Source organism: Dendrobium catenatum, unplaced genomic scaffold (genome assembly GCF_001605985.2).
Source record: "Dendrobium catenatum unplaced genomic scaffold, ASM160598v2 fragScaff_scaffold_1468, whole genome shotgun sequence".
NCBI lineage: Eukaryota > Viridiplantae > Streptophyta > Magnoliopsida > Asparagales > Orchidaceae > Dendrobium > Dendrobium catenatum.
This window is the reverse complement of record NW_021319930.1, coordinates 1,060,744-1,084,082: the sequence shown is the minus strand read 5'-3', so window position 1 is coordinate 1,084,082 and position 23,339 is coordinate 1,060,744. Positions and strand designations below refer to the sequence as shown.

General features: G+C 33.2%; 1 protein-coding gene across 4 annotated transcripts in view; it reads right to left on the bottom strand.

Annotated features, from left to right (window-relative positions):
- The window catches only part of LOC110109971 (chromatin assembly factor 1 subunit FAS2), a 69,208-nt gene extending 61,430 nt beyond the window's left edge, over nucleotides 1-7,778 (bottom strand). For 3 of the 4 annotated variants that reach the window (XM_020841224.2, XM_020841225.2, XM_020841226.2), the window contains exon 1: nucleotides 7,524-7,778. In XM_020841224.2, coding sequence (XP_020696883.1) covers nucleotides 7,524-7,637 — 114 coding nt within the window. In that variant the 5' untranslated portion in view covers nucleotides 7,638-7,778. The remainder of the gene's footprint in view (nucleotides 1-7,523) is intronic. The other variant, XM_020841227.2, reaches the window with a different exon arrangement.
- Between the last annotated feature and the right edge of the window lie 15,561 nt (nucleotides 7,779-23,339).

Below are 23,339 nucleotides of genomic sequence, written 5' to 3'. Positions count from 1 at the left end.
GAGAATCATATGTTACAATGATTAATGAACCATCAAAAGTCCATTGGAGTGAATGCGCTCAAAGGGTGACATGAGAAAATAAGGAATTAAGGAAAAGAATTAAAAAATCTAATAAATATTTCATGGATAAATCATCCTAAGTTATTAAGCTCAAAATCATGTAACTGTAAAAGTAGTAGACACATATCAATCATAAGACACTGTCAACAATAATGAACTATGTCATCCAAAAAGAGTCTCATGATCCCAAATTATGGAAAGAAAACATAGATTCCTAGAGATACAACATATACTAAGAAGATCTAAAAAAGAAGTCAAGCTTGCAATCCTTATATGTTTAAAGAATGGTTATGGAAATAAATGAAGAGATTAACTCAGTTGAACACAGTCAAGAATACCCACTAGACTTGCAATCTTGTCTAGAGTAGAAATACACTACCTATCATACTAGACATCCACCAAAGCAAATTCAATTAAATAATGTCATCAAATAAGGAGAACTATCCAATAGGGAATAAATAAATACAAAAGTTATATATCCTTAAATGACATTTAAATATATGTATTAGGGAAAGGCCATATTATGCATGTGCATCAGCTAGGGTTTCTTTCTAATAAGCTCTATCTCACATCTCCTTGAAGATATACAAAGAGAATACTTTCAATTAAAAGATAAGCCTTTATACATTTATTGTTTAGAAGTTGTCCAAGTAAAGTTTTATTTGCCAATAAGTTAGTTAATTGAAGTCATCAAACACAATGACGAAAACTCGTCAAATGAATTAAGTATATACTAAGGCTACTCACAAACTAAACATCAAAGGCATGAGCCAAACCAACACTCCCAAATATCCTATTCTCTATTGAAGCTCTATTGAAAGAAAAATAGTGTAATATGATGGTACCTTTTCGTCTAAGAGATTCCAGAAAAAGTGCTAGAAAAGAAATTTGATGGTATAAGACCAACAAATCATATCATATTAATACTCATAGATAATAACATTCTCGATCTTTTAATTTTTAATATTAAAGCAAAATCACATGGGTCAATTAGTCTCCTAAAGAAAACAAATATCCCAAAGGCTAATTACGCTCGAGAGACACTCTCGATAAGGGAAGTATGCGCACGTTCTAGTTTGACTGGATGAACACTAAGAAATGGATAATTATTTAGAAATAATCATCATAATAGGATAAATGGATAATCCATGCTTCAGGATGAGTCAAAAAACAAGGCAAATGGTGAATCGCCAAAACCAAGCAAATTTCTATCGTTCCATATGGAGAATCATATGTGAAGATGATTAAAGAAGCATCAAAAGTCCATTGGAGTGAATGCGCTCAAAGGGTAACATGAGCAAATAAGGAATTAAGGAAAAGATTAAAAAAAAAACCTAATAATTCATGGATCAATCATCCTAAATTATTAAGCTCAAGATCACTTAAATGTAAAAGTAGTAGACACAGATCAATCACAAGACATTGTCAACAATCATGAATTATGCCAACCAAAAAGAGTCTCATGATCCCAAATTATGGAAAGAAAACATAGATTCATAGAGAGACAAAATATGCTAAGAAGATCTAAAAAAGAAGTCTAGCTTGCAATCATTAGATGCTTAATGAATGGTTATGGAAATAAATGAAGCAATTAACTCAATTGAACACAGTCAAGACCACCCAATTGGACATGCATTCCTATCTCGAGTAGAAATACATTACATATCATACTGGACATCCACTAAAGCATATTCAATTAAATCATGTCATCAAATAAGAACTATCCTATAGGGAATAAATAAATACAAAATTTATCTATCATTAAATGACATTTAAATATATGTATTAGGGTCGGGCCATATTATGCATGTGCATCAGCTAGGGTTTCTTGCTAATAAGCTCTATTTCACATCTCCTTGAAGAGATACAAAGAGAATACTTTCAATTAAAATATTAGCCCTAAGGGCATGCAATTTTGATTTTAAAGAAAATATTTTGTATATTAACTTTAAGTTGATCATCAATTTATTTAAAATTGAGTAAAAAATTTTTGCTGAGAACTTGTAGTAGTGCGAAATTTCCCAAAAAAAAAAATTAAACTACATTTGAAAGGAAAAAAGTAGGCAAACGCTATTTAATTTTGTAAAGGAAAGTAAACACAGGACGGCTAATAAATGAGTAAAAAAAGGTTGGGTTCAGCTTGATCTACAAATACAATCTCAGTAAAAATAGAAAAAGGCAATTGAGCTCTATATAAATATAATTCAATCACTAATCTATACATAAATATCAATGTGCCTAAAACTAGCACATGAGATAAATACAAGTATCATGATCCCTTAGCTCATGGCCCTTGCTAACTAGATCTTCCAGGTACTCCTTGATCATCTGGATTGGAATATACTCCTAGATCTAAAAATGCACTATTAGGGAATCTTTGTTTGGTCCCTATTAGACATTGAAAAGCTTTCCTAGCTAAAATTACATAATAAAAAGAAAAAAAACATAAGAGAGAATCGACTACTACACACAAATTCCATCTATCAACCCAAGTAATTTATAATATACATAAAATAAGGATAATATGGCGCTTTATAATGCCAAGCAACTAGCAAATGCCTTTTATTTAGTACTTTATATTAACACATAACCCCTATAAAAAAAATAATGTATGGACATATGAGGGGTACATACAAATGATAATATCTCTATCCTAGTCCGAAAATGTAGTAATATTAATGCGCATCAGACAAACCTACCGAACACAAAGCCCTGCACCAAGTAGCGTTTGTAGCAAAACAACGTATCTACATTGTATCCCTAAATTAATTAAGAGTGTACCTATCATAACACCTTGTGTATGCAAAACTACCAAGCTTGCTTGTCTTTAGAATCCAATTAAAGCTAAGGCATGCCACCTTAACCTAATCAGGTCGTAAAACAATATTTTTAAGAAAGGTTTGATAAGGTTGAAAAAGATTTGAAAATAAACAAGATATCTATAATTTTCTAAAGGCAGGAATCAAAAGAATTTTCAAAATGTTGGCATTAAATATGACCTAATTAGTGAATTTAGTTTTTAAAAAATGAATTTAAGTGACATGCCCTAGGTTGTTTGTATCTCTGAATAGTCATATGCAAGATTTGAAATTATATAATCAAATATTGAGGCATTTTCTATTCTTGAGGCAACATAAGTCTCAAGGTATTTTGAGATGTAAGCCTCAAAATTACATGATTAAATTTATTAAAAAAAAATGAAATGATAGCTAACAAACTAACATCAAAGTAGGATATCAAAGTAAAATCAAATCAATAAGCCTCTCTCGCTCTTAATTCAAGAAGTCTAAATCACTTAGATTATAATTTATAATTTCTAAAGTCTCCTCTACTCTATCACTTAGAAGGTCTTCATCAGAATCATCATTACATTGAGTAGCTTTCTCTTTTCTCTCATCCACAGTTGCAGCTGAGGTTGCAATTGCGGCTGCAAATGCAAGCAACGTCAGGTGCTAGTGCTATATGCAACTGAGAATTGAGAAGATGCATGCAATTCAAGTTCTTAGTTATATTTGTTTAAGGTCTAGGTGTAGAGAAATAATGAAATAAAATTTATTTCATACGTTAAAATTATGAATTAAAATTTTAAATCACCAAATTCAAATTTCCATAGGCTTGTGCCTCATACAAGCTACATAAAATCACACCTTGAGTGTTCCTTAGCCTCATTAAGTCGTACGACTCATCAAGTAAGGTAAGGCATGAAAAAAAAAAAGGTTAAGGCATGTGCCTAATATTGTTCTTTTTCAAAATTGTGCAGTTTTAAACCATGATCATATAAGATATTATAATAGGATTATTTGCATTATTAAATGAACCACCACTTGATAATAATATTCAACCTATCATAGACACTAGCCAATCCTAAATCTATGGATTAGACCAATCCCACCACTCATGTGCTGACTGAACTATATGAAAATGCAAATGTATATCAATATGAGAGATTCAACCATTTGAACAGATTTTAAATTCTTGAAAAATGAATTCTAAGCAAAGTGTGAAGTCAAAGATATCTGAATGGAAGTAACTCACTCAAACAACAAAATGCTTTGGTTGAAGTGACCTACCAAGGATTGAAGTGGACAATGGGTATAAGGATGCCTTTGAAAATATGATATGTCTAAATTTCAAAAGCAATTTTGTCAAAAAAGCACGAATAAATTGAAAAGTTAAGTATAATAAAAAAGGTACAACTTTAATAGATGAAAGAAGTCAAAATAATATAATTAGGGAAGAATAATGTAGCCAAGAGAGCATAATTATATTAATCCAGTTAAGAGAGCATGATTGTACTAAATGGAACCTAGCAAAAAAAGCAAGGCGGGGGAAAATAGCATAGCCGACAAAGCATGACTATTCTAGGAGTATTTAAGTCAAAATGATGCCTTTGGGATGGATTGTCTTCATTTAAACTTTTGTAGAATCCACAAAATTAGATTTTACATAGGAAAAATGGAATAAATGCAACTGATGTTTGGAAAAACAAGGGACTGCATTTAATATTTCAAACTTATGATTTTGAATTTCCCCAAACCCATGTTCTTCCGAAGGGATTTAAGTTAATTTTTTATTTGATAAATGAAACAATGAATATTTCAAGTATGAAAATTACAAAAAAAGGCTTAAATATTTCTAAGAAATTTAGGAAAAATCAATGCAATGCAATTGACTTATGAAAATTGTTTCAAAAGCATATAAATATGATATGCATTGAAATCAATTTCCAAATCCCAATTTTTAATTATGAAAAATTAAATGCCTTCAAGAAAATGGGATAAAAATTACACAAATGCATTTAATAATGGACATTTGACTTTACATGTCTCATAATAACATAAATTGAAGAAATATGTTCATTATTTCGATTCTAGGAAAACTCTGCCTCAATATTTTAATAGAGTTGAAACCTTGCTAACCAATTCCACGATCCTTTCATCGTAAGAGTACCCCCAACCCCTCGTATTCTCATCACCTTCTCCATTTTAGACAATTTTAGAGCTTGTGCCTAAAGCATGTGGCAAAAGATTCAATGTGACTGCCACTATACTCATCATCTTTAAACATTGGTGATGCTTTTTGGTTTTTCATTTCTTTGCACTCTAAAACCTAAATCCCTTGGCCATTATACATCACTTTACCTGCTAGTTTTAATGTTAGTCATCTTCCAAATGCATTTTTCATTATAATAATGATGAAATAACCATCTAACACTCTTAACAATCTTTGAACCATGATCAAAATTTATTCAATAATTTTTTAAAATGTTGGACCTATTTAACTTGTTTTAATAACATCTTAAGCCCATGATTTAGCAATATTCAATCCAATTTTGATGCATTATATCCTTGTTCAAACTTATTCAAAGCATATTCAACCACATGCTCAACCCTATGTCCTTCATCGATCATGTCAAATTATCTTCCAAGAAGAGTCGAAGAAGGTTTGATCAATAGTTTGAATAAGTTCAAATAATGTTATATTATGTTGAATTTGGTTCCAATATTGCTAGACCATGGGTTGAAGATGTTGCTAAGACCCATTAAGTAGATCGATATTCGATCATGATTGTTCGATCATTGAATAATGTTCAATCATGATCGAAGATTATTTAATAATTGTTGTTTGTAATTTGAAGATAATAGGATTCGCTCATTTAAGATAATGTACTATGTATGTAGATATATGATTTAATCTTGCATTTGCGAGGCATTATCCAATTTAAGTCACATATAAAGTTGGGGAGATAATGGAGAACTTGCGTAGGAAAGTTGAAGTTGATGACCTCATTCCCAAACTAAGGGATCTCTTTTACGACACTTCTTTAGAGATCCTAAAATACAATTCTTTGTACCCTCATTCATTAATCGTGATTGATGATGATTATAGATAATAAGAATGCTGCCATCATGTTCAACATCAAAGGGAAAAATATGGTCATTGGGATTGCAAAGTATGTTATAATGACTAGGTTGAATTTTCAAGAGTTCCCAAATGATGTTGAGTTCAGAGGATGATAAGAACTAGAAGATTATTTGAGAACTAGCTTGGTGAAACAAGAATTTCAAGAATATAGGCCTTTAAAATGCTTTCATGAAGTATACTAACAAAGATGATTTCTAGAAGCTTGGGTTGTGCTTCTTTTTAGATGGTGTCCTCCTTAATCATTATAAGCACAATACTATCTTCAATGAAATGATTCTAATGGTTAAAGATGAGGATGCATTTTTTAGATCCCGTTGAGGCAAGATGTCATAAGAGTGGAGGAAATGAGGGCTGAAAAGGGACATGTTGCATTAGGATTAATATGTAGGAACAAAGAGTAGCCCAACCCAATACACCATAACTAAATATGCAATATCACTACAGTAATGAGTTTATAAAGCCATTCCAGAGGTGAGGAGGAGATATGTTGAGTTTTTGGGAATAGAGTACTAGGGATGCAGAATTGAAAGAGCAACAAAGTGATCACGAGCAAAAAAAAAATTCCATTGCTCAAAAATAAAGATGAAAGTGTACATTTTTTTATGGTTTATGAATATAAAGAGCTAATGAGGAGATATATATCAAGTGTAATTATTTTTCCATCTCTTACTTTTTGTAGGGAGTTGTCCATCCCAAACTCCTATGCCGAGTAAATGAAGAACTTTATAAGTCAATTGTTCATAGTCCCACTTAGCCTCATAATTAAGATTACAAAGAAGAAACCGAGCACCCCTATCTTTTTAGGAGAGAGCAAGGGAGGTAGAAAAAGTACAACCAGTTGAAATTCAATTCATTACAAACCATATTCAGTGAAATAAACATCACATATCAAGTGCTTTCATTTGCAAGACTCATTAAAACACACAAGTACTCAAAAACTAAGAGCTCGTGAATAAACAGTCTTGGAAACATTAGGCTCATAGCTTAACCTCTTATTGAAATAGTTTAGCCCATTTAATCGTTGAAGCAAAATATTAAGTAAACCCAACAAATTGAATGTGCCTGTTTTGTGAAAGAATTGAACTATAGAGAGAAATAACTTTACTTTAAACCAAACATAGAGAGTAATCTAGTGCATAAACAAATTATTATAGATAATGAAGTAGTTGTGCAGAAAACAAAGTAATTAGATGTAGTTCAAACCAAATAAAGAAATAAATTTGCATGTCATTATTTTACCATCAATTTTTCTCTGAAACAAATAACCCCAGACCAAAATAAAAGATAGCAATCAGCATTTTAAATATTTTCACAAAACCAACATTGCAACAGCTGCTAAACGGAAAGTCTCGATTCTAACCAAAAATTTTGAATTTTTATAACTTTCAAGGCCATTTATCCACAGGAGATCCACGGTTTACAGTAAATCAATAAGTGAATTTCCAAACACAATGAAAATATCACAAAGAACCGATCAATATCCCATCTTTATCTTTCGTGAGAACACTAAAATAATATAGAAAAGCATAGATATGTACCTTGATATCATTGTCGCCGCCTCCCGTGGCTAGGGTTCCAGTAGGGAAGTGAAAATCTAGGGTTAGAACTGGCTTCGTGTCATGCCAGTTGATCTGGATCGTTCCACCCCTCATCCTACTTTCAATACAAAACAATGGTGGTTGTCTTCCTCCTTCGCGCTGTCGAGGAATGGATTAGGGTTTGACAATGTCAGGAGAATCCGCGCGCTGCTAGACTGGCAGGAAGGCGGGAAAATGGGGCGGAAGTTAAAAAAAAAATAGTATAGGGCGAATTTACCAGCATATAAATGATGTTTATTTATTTATATATTTAATGTCCAGATTTTAATATTTAATTATATAATTTTACAATTTTAAATCAGGAGAAGAGATAGAGACATTTGGGCAATTAGAGCTTTTTAGAGAGAAAAATTTAGGGTTTTTTTGTGGCTCTCCGCATGTCTCCACCACCGTCTTTCCGGGAGAGGTCGTCCTCTCCCGGACCTCCCCCCATGGCTCTCGTCCAGGTTGATTTTTCTCCTTTGGGCTCCTCCATCCTTGGAGTTCCTGCTTCCCCCCTCGACCGTTCTTACACACACAATCTCTCCGATGACTCTCCCCCTTTTGAGGACTTCCCGATGTCCTTTGTTCCCTCGAAATCGAAGCTTTCGTTCATTGCTAGAGATCTCTCCGAAGGCGCCTCTCTCTGGTCATTGTCTTTGATCGGCTACTCACTTTGACCGCGACCATACTATGAACGTCTGCTCGCTACCATGAATAATGTTTGGCAGTTGAAAGGTTTGATATCCCTTCTCTCCTTAGCTGATGAGGTTTTTCCTTATCAAGTTCACCTCTGGGGAAGATTACTCATGATTTGGACGGGCGGTCCTTGGTTTTTACTTGAGAGACCATCATTTTACAAAAATGGTCGCCCAAGTTCAAACCTAGGCGGGATGAAGCCACCTCCTTCCCCATTTGGATCAAAATCATGGATTTTCCCCTCGCTCTGTGGACTCCGTCTGGGATCTCTAATATTGTCAGTTATATTGTTATACCGCTCAATGTTGGCTCCCTCACGGCCAAGAGAACTAGGCTGACTTATGTTAGGGTTTGTGTCCAAATTAGCAAAGACTCACCCCTACAAGATGAGATTCCGATAGAAATTTACGGGGAAGATCTTGTCCTCCAAGTCCTATATGATTGGAAACCTTCTCGCTGTGAAGGTTGCGGTTCTTTAAAGCATCAATTCCCTCTTTGTATGTCTAACCCCAACCACAGTAATCTTGAAAGTTCATTAGGGATGTTAGGCCCTATGAACTGGTCCAAAGCTAATTAAGAGAGAGGTGAATGGGTAAAAAATATCTTTCAATCAAAATCAACATCACCACAATAAAAACAAAGTGCGGAAATTAAATGCGGAAGTAATAAAGAAAGAATACACTGGATTTATAGTGGTTCAGTCAAACCTTGACCTACGTCCACTCGTTGGAGGCACCCTCCAAGTATTGCACTAAACTAAGTGTCTCTCCTTTAGTCCCCACAGCTAGGCGGAGAAGCTCTTACAAAATCACTTCCACCTTCTCCGATGCAGCGGAGTCGTCGGGTCCTTTGACACCAAAGAGATCTTCTTCTTTGGTGAACTTCCCTTGGACAAGCCTTGAATCCGACGTATTCAAGTGCGAGCTTGCCGGAGCAACCGTGTGGAACCCCCTCCACACTCCCTTGAGTCCCCCCTCACAGGATATTCTCCCTTTCTCAAACTCCACCCTTTCCTCACTCCCTTTCAAGCTCTCTCTTCAAGTTTCCCCCAAAAGAAAGAAACTACAATGGCTGCAAAGACGCTTACAAAGTGTCATGTCATAGCTTAAATAGAAGATCTCAAACGAGCTCCTTAATGCAAGTTGTCGACTTTATCGTCCTGTACGATCAGTGCAATTTAAGCTCAATCAGCCAGGACGATTCGAGACGATCAAAAGAAATTTGTTCATATCGTCTAAGATGATAATATATTGTCCAGGACGATCAGTACAAATTGTGGAATATTGTCTTGAACATCGCCCTGAAAAAGAGCTCTCCGATGTCCAATCGTCCAGTGTATCATCCCGGACTATCCTGTGATCGTCCAGGATGATTTGATTGTCAAATCAAGTCATAATTGCTTTCCTTAAATGCTAGATTAATTTTGGAAAAATTGTCTTGTATCATCCTGGACGATATTTTATAGTCCTGGATGATGTCCAAAATAAGTAATTCCTAAATAGATATGGCGGAATATTCTTTCTATTTTGAGCATATCATCCTGGTCGATACAAAATCATCCAGGACGATGTTTTTGCATAATGACGGCTGCTTTAATGAGGATGCCCTATTCAGGGGTTTCTACTTTTGAACCGATCGTACAAAACGATATAAATATCGTCCCGGACGATGTTAACAAAAATAGTAAACATTAGGGAACAATCAGAGAATCTTCCAAGTTACAAAGCATCATGAGCCACACCACAAACAATAGACTCAAGAAAGGAAAAGGGTTACAAATTGACTTAGACCTAGTCTACCCAATCTTGAGTTGATTCCAAATTACAGTGTTATCTTGTGAACCTGCAATCTCATTAGATAAAGCAGTCGTAGAGGAATAAGAGTATTTGCTATCATCAAAATCATAAACCATGAAAACAAATCCGTAACAAATCTTCCTCTTAACATCACTCTCTTACAAGTCCAAACTTCCTTTTCTCCGGCAGCTACTGAAACTTTACCCCCTAATATCCATGAGGTGGTTTATGCTCCTGGTAGAGAAGTAGCTATTCATAATCTTAATTTTACCACAGAAGATTCCTCTTCTTTAGCCAACCATAACCTTGACCCCGAACAGTCTTCCCTTGTTCATCTCATTATCCCATCCCCTCCCCCCTCCACCAAACCCATCATTACTAACAATAAGTTTGCTTCCCTTGACCAAAAATCTTCCTCTTCGCCTTCCACAGATCAGATCCCCCCACAAGATGACACAGCTTCCTCTATTGGGGTTAAACAAAATCAAAAACAAAATGCTCAACCATCCCCTTACTCAAAGTCGACCAGAGGTAAAAAAGTCAGGAAGGAAAAAACATCCAAAACTTGATCAATGTACATGCACGCATTAGCTTGTTGGAATGTGAGGGGGTTTAACAACCACGACAAAGTCCGTGCTTGTAGAGATTTGGTGTCCTCTTAAAGTCTTAAGGTTTTTTGCATCCTCGAAGCAAAAGTCCACACCTCTGCTCTTCAGGATCCCTGGTTTGTTAATTCTCACATCATTTTTAGCAAAGAGAACAGTTGTAACAACTTTAACCTCTCTACTTCTGGTAGAATCTAGTTGAAATGGGATTCCTCAGTTTTCTCCTTTACTCCCCTTTTCTCTTCAGATCAAATGATTCATCGTTCTCTTTCTTTTGGCTCTCTTCCCCCCATCTTTATGTCAGTTTTTTATGCTGCGAATACTGCTCATGAATAGAAATCCCTTTGGCATGATCTAAGGGGTTTAGTTCCTCTTGCTCCTCACCCGTAGATCATCTTGGGGGACTTTAACTATTGTCGTTTTGCTTCTGATGAAGTTGGTGGTTCTGAGTTGTTGCCTGACAGATTGGGGGAACTTAACAGTATTATTTTTTATGGGGGTATTCAAGATTGCTTCTGTTGGTCTCTTTTATACTTGGTCAAATCTTTAGATCAGTCAGCCTATTTACATAAAATTTGGACATGATGTTAGTGAATGTTAAATTTCTTGAAGTCTTTCCTCAAGCTTATTACAACACCCTCCCTACGGTTAATTCAGATCACTCCCCCTTGGTTTTATTTGCTACTCCCATATCCTATACGCCTCGCCATTTTCTTTTTAAAAATTACTGGATTCATATGGATGGCTATTGGGAGGATGTTTTGGATTCCTTCTCTCAATACAACCACTGTAGCCCCACTGCCTCCTTCTATATAAATCTTTAATGCCTCAAGGCTAAGCTTAAGAGCAAGACGTAGACTTCTTCCAACTATCTTTCTAATTCCATTTTGGAATTTAAAAGTAAACAGCAGGATTGTCTTTTAGCACTTCAAAACTCTCCTTTGGACATAAATCTCAATCTTAACCTGAAGATTATTAAGGAGCATATACTTAAGCTCCAAGCTTTTTGGGCTTCCTGGATTTCTCAAAGTGCTAAAGAGTATTGGCTTACTAAAGGGGAGGATGACCTTGGTTTCATATATGCCAAAATCCGGGCTAAGGCCAATCTCAATAACATCAGGGAAGTCACCACCTCTATGGGACATCACAATAGCCAAAGGGACATTGCCGAGGGTCTTATTAGCCATTTTAAAGAATCTTTTAATGCCCCCAAGCCTCCTAATTCTCTCAATTTTAACTTCCCCCATGGGAAGGTTATTCCTGAAAACCTATTACCTTCCCTCTTGGCTCCTTTCTCGATTGAGGAGATTAAATATGCGGTTTTTTTCTGGACAAAGCAATTCGGCCCCGGCGCCTGATGGGTTCACCTTTGCTTTTTACAAGCTCTCTTGGCACATTATCGATTTACAGGTCTGCAATGCCGTCAAGGATTTATATAAGTCTGGACATCTTCCCTAAGGTCTCAAAGCCTCAGCTATTATTTTAATACCCAAAGGCCCTCATGCTTCCAATGTCCATGATTATAGGCCTATTTCCCTATGCTATGTGCTCAACAAAATTGTGTCTAAAGTTTTAGCCAATAGAATTAAACTAGTGCTACCTTTCATTGTACATGATAGTCAAGCGAGGTTCGTTAAGGGAAGGTGTTCTACGGATAACATCCTTTTAGTGGCTGAAGTTCTCAGAGATTTCTCTTCAGGCCATAATGTTTTTTGTGCCAAACTTGACATCAAGAAAGCTTTTGGTTATGTGTCCCATGACTTTCCAAAATGTAGGATAAAACAAAAGGGGTTTCCGAAACAATTTATCAAGTGGATTGATGGCTGCTTATCGGGTGTGCACTTTTCCATTTATTTAAATGGCACCATTGAATGATTTTTCTCCTCCTCCTCGGGTCTCCGTCAAGGTTTCCCCCTATCCCCCACTTCTTTTTCTACATTGTGATGGATGCCCTCTCTTGCTACCTTATTCAGAATTTTTCTGTTCCCTCTCTTCGAAGAGTGTTGAGGTGAATTTAAATCACTTGTTATACGCGGATGATTAGCTGGTTTTTGTAATGCTTCCCCTTCCTCTGTTGTCATCTTCAAGGACTCTAAATTATTTTGCCAAAGCAACTAGTCTTTACATCAATCCTGACAAAAGCTTTATCATTTTCTCTAAAATTGCAATTCAATCGGAAGTTGTTTGCAACATCCTTGGAATCTCTAAGGTGGAATCCTATCTGAAGTATTTGGGTCTCCCCATCTCCCACACAAGGCTTAAGTTTTCTCACTTCCAACCACTTATGTGTAAAATTTTTACTCTACTTGATGGTTGGAAAGTCAATTTTCTTTCTTTTGTAGGTATAGTCCAATTTATTAAATAAACCATTGCTAATTCTATCACTTAGTGGATTAGAGGATCCATTATACATCGAAAATGTCAAAACATGATTTCAAAACTATGCTCAAATTTCTTTATCATGGTAACATTGCTGATAGGAAATTGCACATTATAGCCTGGAAAGATACCGCTCTCCCAATGCAATTTGGTGGTTTAGGCATTAATTCTTTTGAGGCTTTATACCATGCTTCCTCTTGTTCCTTTATATGGAGGTTTTATAATGTTCAATCTACTGCTAGTAACTGGTTTATATCCAAATATTATTATGTCTGGAAACATCTGACCACTTTTGCTTCTAAATTTTGGAAACTAGTCTGTTCCACTGCTCAAAAAATCAAAAGCCAAATTGATATTTTGGTTCCTTCTCATGGTAACATTTCGATGGCTTGGGAACTTGGTGTAATGGATCTTCTTTGGTGGATTTCATTCCTGTGGCAAATTTTGAGAAGTTGAAGGTTTATTCTTTCTGGGTTAATCACAATTGGGCTATCCCTGCATCCTGGCCACCTCATCTGAAAACTGTTATAATGAGCATTCCTATTGTCGAGCAACCTGCCTTATCTTGGATTTGCTCGGGCAAACCCACTTATAAAGTTTACATTGCTCAATTTTTTAGTCATTTGCTTCAGATTTCTTGGCATAATTACATTTGGCATAAAAGGCATGTTTTACGTTTTGCTTGTTACTCATGGATGGCCACTATTGAGAAGCTTAAGTGTGCGGATGTTTTAATTAAAAGGGCCATTCCAGTGAACCCAACTGCTCCTTTTGTCTAGCTCATTTGGAAACACATAAACACTTGTTTTGTGATTGTGACTACTCCTTTTCAGTTATTTCCTTGGTTCTTCCAGTTTTGCTGAAATTCCTTTTAAGGCCCAACCTCCTTCAAGTTTTTGAATTTTTGGATAATGTTACGCACTTCAATGGGGAGGAAAAGAATTTCTATGTTTTAGTTGTTTTGTGCACGGTTTATAACCTTTGGCTGGAAAGAAATAGAAGGCATTTTGCTAATTCATGGAATAGTCCTACTTAGCTCATGGAGATTATTAAATTTGCCATTCTTCAGAAAGTAAAAAATAATAAAGGTTTGGACAGGTTATTTGCTCGGTTTGCTTTGCTCACATCAAGCTATTTTTGGTTTTTTGCTTCTTTTGGTCGGATTATTTTTGATGGATGCGAAATTTTTTGGCTGGGTCTATGATGTTGAGGCTGGCCTGTGCACTTACTTCAGATTGTGTTTTGACACCTAATGCCTCCGACATTTTTTGAACTCATCAGCTTGTTGGATGCTCGTCTGCCCCTATGTGTTTATTTTGGCAACCTGCATGTCATGGAGGGCCAATTTAACTTCTACTTCGATTGCTGACTGAGTTGTCCGATTGTTTTGGGTTTTTCTATTCCCAATATGTATTGTAATGTTGCTTGGAGGCTAGCCACTCCCTGAGACCCCTTTTTGGCTGTCTCAGCTCCTCCTATTGTTTGGAGTTTTGCCTTTTGTTTTGAGATTTTTACTGGTTTCTGTTTTACGTGTAATCATTTTTTTTCTATAATATACGGGTTAGTCCCCAAAATTTCCCCAAAAAAAAAATCAAATTAAAATATCATTAGTATTATTTTTTTATACAATATATATATATATATATAAAATGTAATTAACATATTAAAGTTTCAAATAAATAAATATTAAAATTAGTTGTTATACATATAAATGCTTAAAAATTGTGTGATGTGTACTTAAATCTCCAAAAAAAGGGGGAGAAGAGGCCATGATGTGGCACAAGAACACAAGATGCTTATCTAAGAATAATTGAACAAACAATTAGAACCCAAAGCACCAAGAATGTTAAAAAGATTAAGGACCAATGACAAAGAGCTGAATGAAACTTTTTAATTAGTATTTCTATTTAATATGAGATAAATATCATGAAAGACTATAAATTTGTGATTTTTAGTTAAGATAGCAATTATATGATGAAAAATATGAAATTCAAATATTTGAAATTTGATTTTTAAAATTTTGAAGTTTAGATTTTTCAAGTTTCAAGAGAATGCAAATTTATTTTTGTGCAAAATTTTAATTGAATTAAATAAGCCACATAAGTATGATCCCTAACATGATTGCTCGGCCAATGAAAAGAGAGAGAATAGTTATTTTGATAGTTACGTCACCCTCTCTTATACACTAAACTCCTTTAGCCTCTCTTTATGCAATTCAAATGTGGTAGTTGTAAACCTATTTATGTCTAATGGAATGAAAAATGAAGAGGTCTTTGTTGTGTTGCAAAAGTTGGAATTTATTTCAGGGAGAAGGTGCTTGGTGATCAGCCTCACTCTTAGAGGGAATTTGATGATTCATTCAAACATTACTATTTTAGTGAGTGGTAAGTCTATCATCACCATAAATGATTTTAATCGTTCGTTGTAAAACATTTCTACACTTATCTAATTCATTCATCCATTTCCTTGCCCAAATCCACACAAAAAACTAATAAGGGTTCTTGAGCAAAGCTTGGTACAATCAAACCTAGTTTGCTTTTAGAATCCTTTTGACCCATCCAAACTAAATGGGAGGTTATAAAATTTTTAAATTTTGATGTAAACAAATTCCTCTTTCATTTTCAACAGTTTCTAACTTTGAGAACTATGGTTGTTGTTTGTTTCATGAAGAAATGTGTCTAAATTTTATTTCAAATAAAAATACACAAAACTTATAACTGCAAAGTACTTATTTAAAAAATGGGTGGTTATGAAATTTTTAAATTTTGATGTACACAAATTCCTCTTTCATTTTCAACAGTTTCTACCTTTGAGAACTATGGTTGTTGTTTGTTTCATGAAGAAATGTGTCTAAATTTTATTTCAAATAAAAATACACAAAACTTTTAACTGCAGAGCACTTATTTAAAATTCACTATAATCGATATTGATTCAAATATGGTTTAAAAAATATTCAAACCATATTCAAGCAATGTTGGGTTTATACTCAAACTTTGGTTAAAGATATCGTGGGAAAATAAAATCACGTGGATTCGAATGCTTCTATTTTTTAATCAATACTACATGGAAAATAACATCCATCATGAAAAATAAACATGGTATTCTATAATGGATTGAATGAAAAAAATAATAGTGTTTAAAAGAATTGCTATTTTTAAATAAAATACAATAAGGAAAATAATATATGATATCAGAAGATAGACATAATATTTTACAACGGTACTTGAAAATGAAAATAGGGTTTTAAGAATTTGTCATTATGTAATCAAATATGGCAGAGAGAATGGTATAACATCCAGAAAGATGAAAATGATACTCTACAAAGATATTCAAATAAAAAATGAGTTTTTAAAAATTATTTATATTCCTAGAGATTTTTTCTCTACCTTATGAGAATAAGATTAAGATATTTTTATCTATAGTTATAGATTCTCCATAAAAATAATCCCTTACGATTAATTGCATCTTAATAGAGGTGAGTCCTTTCAGAATACTCTCGATTAAAATAATAGCTAATATTTTTGTGATTTCAATATTTAAGACAAGGATAAGATGTTTGGAATTTTCAAAGGGAGCTTGGTTCAAATTTTAAAAGTTTTTTTTAAGCCAAAAGATGAGAGATTAATTTCCCCACCCTTCTTTTATAATAGCCTTGCATAAGCATGGCTGCCCATAAAAAAATATGATTAGTAGATAAACATCCAAAATATTCCTAACTTAAGGAATCTAAATGTTCATCATAGGTAAAACCACACATCCAAAAAAAACATGTGCGGTGTTGTGATGTTGACTTCTCCATCTTTAGCCCTAAAATTTCCACACCTATGGCAATGTGGAAATGGTTCATATAGCACTAAGACATTGAGCTCTCTATTTGGCACTATATTTTTTGCCCAAAATGCTACGTGTTGAGCTGTGTGGCACCACAACATTGTACTGAATTTTCCTTACAATGGCCTCCTTTTTTTAAATTTCCTGCACAAAAATTATAACTTAACTTTTTACATAAAATTTAACAATTTAAGCAATTCTTTTTCTAACATAATAAAATCCTCCAAACTTAATACATCACTTGTCCTCATGTAATCCAGATGTGCACTAATTTCTTGCCTCATTTTTTTAGTGCGAGATCTTTCAAAATTGAGTTCACTTAATCATACTAAATAGTAATTTATTAGTGGCTAAATAATTGATAACCAATTTAATATAACTAATAATAACCTAATATTTTACTTCTATTATTCCTTCTAAATTGATCTTTTAAGTGTAAGAGTGAATTATAATTAACTTTACTATATATTATTAGGATATTCCAAACTTATTTATTCTAAATAGAAATAGCTTGTGTTTCTTAACTTCCCAGAATTCCATCGATTATCACTAGGTTTGAACTTCTTAAGACTGCATAAGGTGATCAAAGAACTAAAATAGGTAACAATTTTTTATTATTAGTACTTAGCTTTGATTTTTTTTTTTATCTTTTTTCCTTTTTTCGTTATTTTTTTTTTCATTTTTCTTTTCTTTTTTTCTTTTTTTCACATAACATTTTTGTCAACAAAGTATGTCTTAATAATTTTGAATACCCAATAGTCATTCCATTCACTCATTAAGTCAAAATTAGTGCAACCTAAAGTATATTGAATATTTTTATGATTCAAGTAGTACTTGCCTATATTATTCTATAAGAAAAAAAAAAAAATTTTTCCAATTCATTAATATCCCAATTAATTAAATAATATTATTTTAAATATTTTAAAATTTCATAAACTTTCAGTGTGTGTGTGTGTATTTTAAACTATTTTTAAATTATATATATATGTTAAATCATTTAATTTTGGAAGATCCACTCATGAAATATTGAACATGAGTTATACATATGAATATCAATAATGGGGGAAGGATTAGTGGGTGATTGGATTCCAATCATTCACTAATCACATCGTTAATTATATTTATTTTATTTTTTAGTTGTCTTTTGCATGTGTAGGACGCACAAACACTTAGTACTTAGTTTAGGCTCTCCTAAGCCTAAGGACATGGAGTGTTATATGTGTTATTGCATTTCCCTTTATGTTACCCCAAGGGTTAGTCCAAAACTCAATTTGAACCTATTTAACATAACGACATCCTAAGAACAATAATTAAGAACCCGTCTAGTGAACTCAAAAAAAGTTTATGAGCTAGGATAGAATCACGATTGACATGAAACTTTAAACACTTAAACTTACTGACATCATAAACCTCTCAAAATTTTTTGGGAATTTTCAGAAGCCTTTGAACCCCTTAATTAATAAACCCTAATTTGCTATTTAATTAAGCCCCCATAACTCCAGAAAATTCTAATAATTTCATTTTAACTCAAAAAATTAACCATAATAAATCCAACTCTTCATAATTCAATGCTTAATCTAAAAAAATTAAAATATCCTTAGCTAGACTTCAATTTAAACCTCAATTTAATTTTAACTAAAGATTCCTTTTCAATTAAATTAAATAATTAAAAATTATTAAAAATCTCAAATTTTCCCCAAACACTTGGGAACACTTATTTAGGTCATTTCTAACATTTTTGGGGGAGATCCCAAGTAGTTTGGAGCTGATTTAGATCCAAACCCCTAAAATATTCTTAATTAAATAATTTTAATAATTTATTAAATTGCTTGAATTTTGAAAATTCATAACTAATTCCAAAAATTCCAAATTGGTTGGGAAAACTAAAAGGCACTCAACTCTAATTAAGGTCTAATATTTATTAAAAACATTAGATTTCTAAAAATCAACCTTAATTAAAAAGTTAACTCTCCGACCAACCGTAGTTCATTAACTAAGGCTCGAAACTTCTAAAATTCATAATTTTGCATAAAATAACTCTAAATCTAGCAAACTAACAATCTAACTACTGTCCTTAAGGCCTAATATTTAATTAAAATGCTAGAACTCCTAAATATATCATATTTTCAATAGTGACCTTTTAGACCCCCTTAATTTAGCAGATAGGGCTACTTTAGACCTTCTAAAGCCGTTAACTTTAATTAACTTTAAATATCACCATCCTAAGTATTAAAATAGATCTACAAACTAAATTAACTAAAAGTGAACCCTAATTTATTATTTCTTAAACTTTAATCAAATTTCCCTTTTCAAACCTTCAACATACTCTAACCCAAAACAACTTGAACTAACCATCCAACAAATGCATATTCAAAGCCACACAGCGTAGTATACACACATAAAATTATTTGCTAGGGCATCACTTCTAGTTTTAGGTTAGGACGGTGCTTTGTTTTTCTTTATTATTTTTTGTGTCGTGGCGCTCTTACATATGGTATGTGTGCTGTTTATATTGAATTGTTGTGAGTGTTTATTTTATTAATATAATGCACTCTATCTATGATGTGATTGATTATGCATTAGATCTACCCTTAAATTAAGGATTATTTATACTAACCAATCTTATACAAGTTGTGATGCTCATGCAATGCTAAAATAAAGGGGGCTAAATTAATTAATAATCATAAATGCTTGCTACGGGTGCTTCAGACTGCTTAGCCTCTAAAATAAATAAGAGTGTGAGCAAGTATGTTTATTTTTTTGCACATATATAACTACTTGTGATATGGTATATTAAACTGCTTGGAATGTTTTTCTATTAGGATAACAATACAGGAGATTCTAGAAACTTCTTTTTTTGATGATGTAATTTGTAATTTATATCGAGTTGTGAAAATCTTCAAAAGTGAGGTACTTCAAATACTAGGTACCCAAAGAGAAAAAGAAAGACCCTTTATAAGGAATTTTTTATTCATTTGGGTTCCTTTCTAGAGGGCGAATCATATGAAGCATGGAGGAGATTATCCAAAGGAAGATGATCCAAAGACCTGAAGATGAAGACTTGAATATGAAATGCCTCACTTTTAAGACTTACATCATTCAGTATGATTAGAATCCAAATTATTATCGGTGGGGCCTGATCACTATTACTTTTCTACAGAATCTGAGTTATAAATATACAACACTTGTCATAGACTATGGACTTTCTTTACCTGATTTTATTTTATATTAATGTTTTTATATTATTTGCGCAATAGAAATTGCATGCTTTTCTTAGATTTTTTTCTTGCATGTGCTTGGCCTTATTTTGCTAAGCTTTCTAAGGACTAAAATTTTTATACTCGCAATAAAAATTTAAAATTTTAGGAATAAAATAAAGTAAAATCTTAATGACCTAGGGAATAGTCGGAATCGTCCGGGGTCGCTTTCATATTAATGCATTTCTTATATCCCTTGATATAAGACACTTTTCCGCCTACAAGTAGAGTCCGGATAATCTGGCTTATAAGGATGAGGTGTCGGATCTAGGGAAGTCTAATCTTTTCTAAAAATTATTTTTTATAAGCCTTTTTATAATTTTATGCATATATGATTTAGAGACTTTAACCAACATGCATCGCATTAGAAACCAACTAAATTAAAATTTAATTGCATTAGCTCTAGGAGCATTTACCCTACATAAATCTAAGACCAATTAAGAAACTATCTAGACGTCGGCCTTACTTCCAAAAACACAGCCTCTCACCTTTCTTTCATAAAGATTGTACATCATGAAATTTATGCGCTTAGGATGTTAGCTATCTTTCCTTTTCAGATAGGATATAAGCCCAGGTGCATTAGTTAGGACACGGGTGTTAGTATTGTGTAGAACTCTAAACCCACTTTAGATTTAGGATTTAAGGCTACTATATTCGATGTATCGTAGTACGCCTGATTGGTGGGTAAGTCTCTTATTCTTCAGGGGCTATAAATCTTACATATCTGCATCACATGGAGGATGCCACTTCCATCCTTCTCTCTTGCTGTTTTGAGTGCTTAGTTTTTCTTTTCTCCAATTTCTTCTCATTACATTAGTCCCTCCGGATGTGGATCTGAGTCGTGTGTGTTGACTAAGCCACTTTAAATCCTTTCTTTCCTTTTGAGTAGGACTTCCTAGTCTCCTTCCTATTTGTCAATCCCATTTTGGAAGGGATAATGTCGAACCCTTAATTGAGAGTCTTCTCGAGCCCCAACCTCGAGATGTAATTAATCATGGGGGCTTATGCCCACAAGAAATTGGGTTCCATGATCAAATAAATCTCACTCGAGCTGATGTATTGGGTGGGGGAAACTCATTATTTTGATCAGGTCATGCATATTATTACTCATCAGGGTGCATTCATGAGAGTTTTTATCTTTAATGGTTAATCATATGTGTGATATAATATGTCCTCCCATTGGCCCACTTGTAAAGAGCACGAGGGCATGGGATCGTCTCGTCCCTCGAGATGGTGTGGTCGTATATCCTCTATACTCTTTTCCCCCGCACAACGGATACCTTTTCGGAGGTACACACTTATATATATTATTAATGGAAATATTATCAAATGAGATCCAACTCCCTCTAATGTAAACCATTTTTTATCCTCGTACTCCTTTGAATTGGTAAAGAATTCTTGCTCAATATTTACAATGCATGCTAAAGGTTCCTCAAAAAATCTCTCCCACATCTTATGTACTATTATCATTTCTACTCAACCCCTTCAACTTCAAAATCCCCTTTTAAGGATCACGTTTTTGTGGATACTAAAGTGATTACATTTATGTTCAGCTTCAACACTTACAAATTTGTATGAATCAAAAGATCAAAATGGCCTCTTCTTCTTGTAGCTTATCTTGGCTACCATTTGACTGGAGAGAATATTGAGATGTTATATAATAGTCTACACTTTTATATTATATATTTATTTATACGTTTATAGAAAACTTGAAATTTTGATAAAATAAATGAAATAGATTGATGTGTTTTAATTTCATTTAGAATGAAATTTAGTTAAAGTAGAATTTTTCCCTTATGCTATTTCAACAATATATGTTGGAGCATTGTAGTGCTATGGGTGCCTAGATGACATAAAGCTTTGGAAATCAAGCATGACCATGCCAATCTCTCTGATTTGAGAATTGATGAGAGCACAACAACATTATAAGAAAAGTGCACTATGGTGCAAAGGCCTCAGTGGATAAAATCAAGGAAGACATGATCCAATTTAAGAAGGTGTTTAGTTAGAGTACAACAACACTGTGGTCATCGCTACATTTCTTATGGTAGCAATACGACACTAAGAGGGTCACCCCATTATGTGACGTAAAAAAATAAATGATTATAGTACAATATATAGTATACTATAAATATATATATATATATATATATATATATATTATGTACTATCCTTAGCCATTTATCCTATCTATTAATTCATTTTAATTTACTAAGTAGGAGACCTATAGAGAGAACAGTGAACAAGTGCTTGAAATCTAATAGCCCTACTAGTGTTTCGATAATTATAAATATTATTGGATTGATTATTAGTTATTATATGCTTTAAATATATTATTTGCTTCTTTTATATGCTACTAATATTTTAGATACAACATACACAGAGATGGATCAAAGAAGTGAACATAATAAGCGTAGTAGTGAGTCAAGTCAAATTTTATAAAAAAAGGTCTGTACTTTTCTTTTCTTTAGTCATTTATGTAATTAGATGTATATTGTCATCACAACAATGCATACACTAATAAGAAGGGAAGAGAATTGAATACTTAAATTATCTGTTAAATCATAATGTACGATCCCAATCATACAATACTCTTTATTAATTTAGAAATTAATTCAACTATTTAATTAAATTAATTATATTAAATTTAATCATAACTAATTATACTGTATGACCTGTAATTATATAGGTGATTAAGTATTTTGATAAAACTCCATCATTGAATCTTAGTAACAAAAAAAAGATAATTTTAAATTTTAAATTTTGAACTAACCATATTGTACAAATATTAATGAATATTGCCTAATTTTGTTAGTAGATGATGTAATCAAATCAAGCTTAAATCTTAATTAAATATCAAACTATACAATCTAAATTATATAGTTCAATTTAATATAACCTTCATTAAACAAACCCTAGTTCATCTTAGATGATCCTGGATTTGATATAATTGATTTTATTGTATGAGTAAATATCGTACAGGACAATCTAAAATTAGAGAAAGCGACTTCTCTAACATTTCAAAGAGTGGTAGTATGGAGTGAAATCCTCTCTATTGTAAGGAGTAAAAGGAGGGAGTGAGATCTTTGTCATTTTTGAGGAGTTGAAGGAGGGAGTGACATCTTCAATGTTGTGAGGAGCATAAGAAAGGAGCGACAACTCCACTGTTGCAAGAAGCAAAAGAGAAGGATCTTTGGGGAGCTTTGTAAA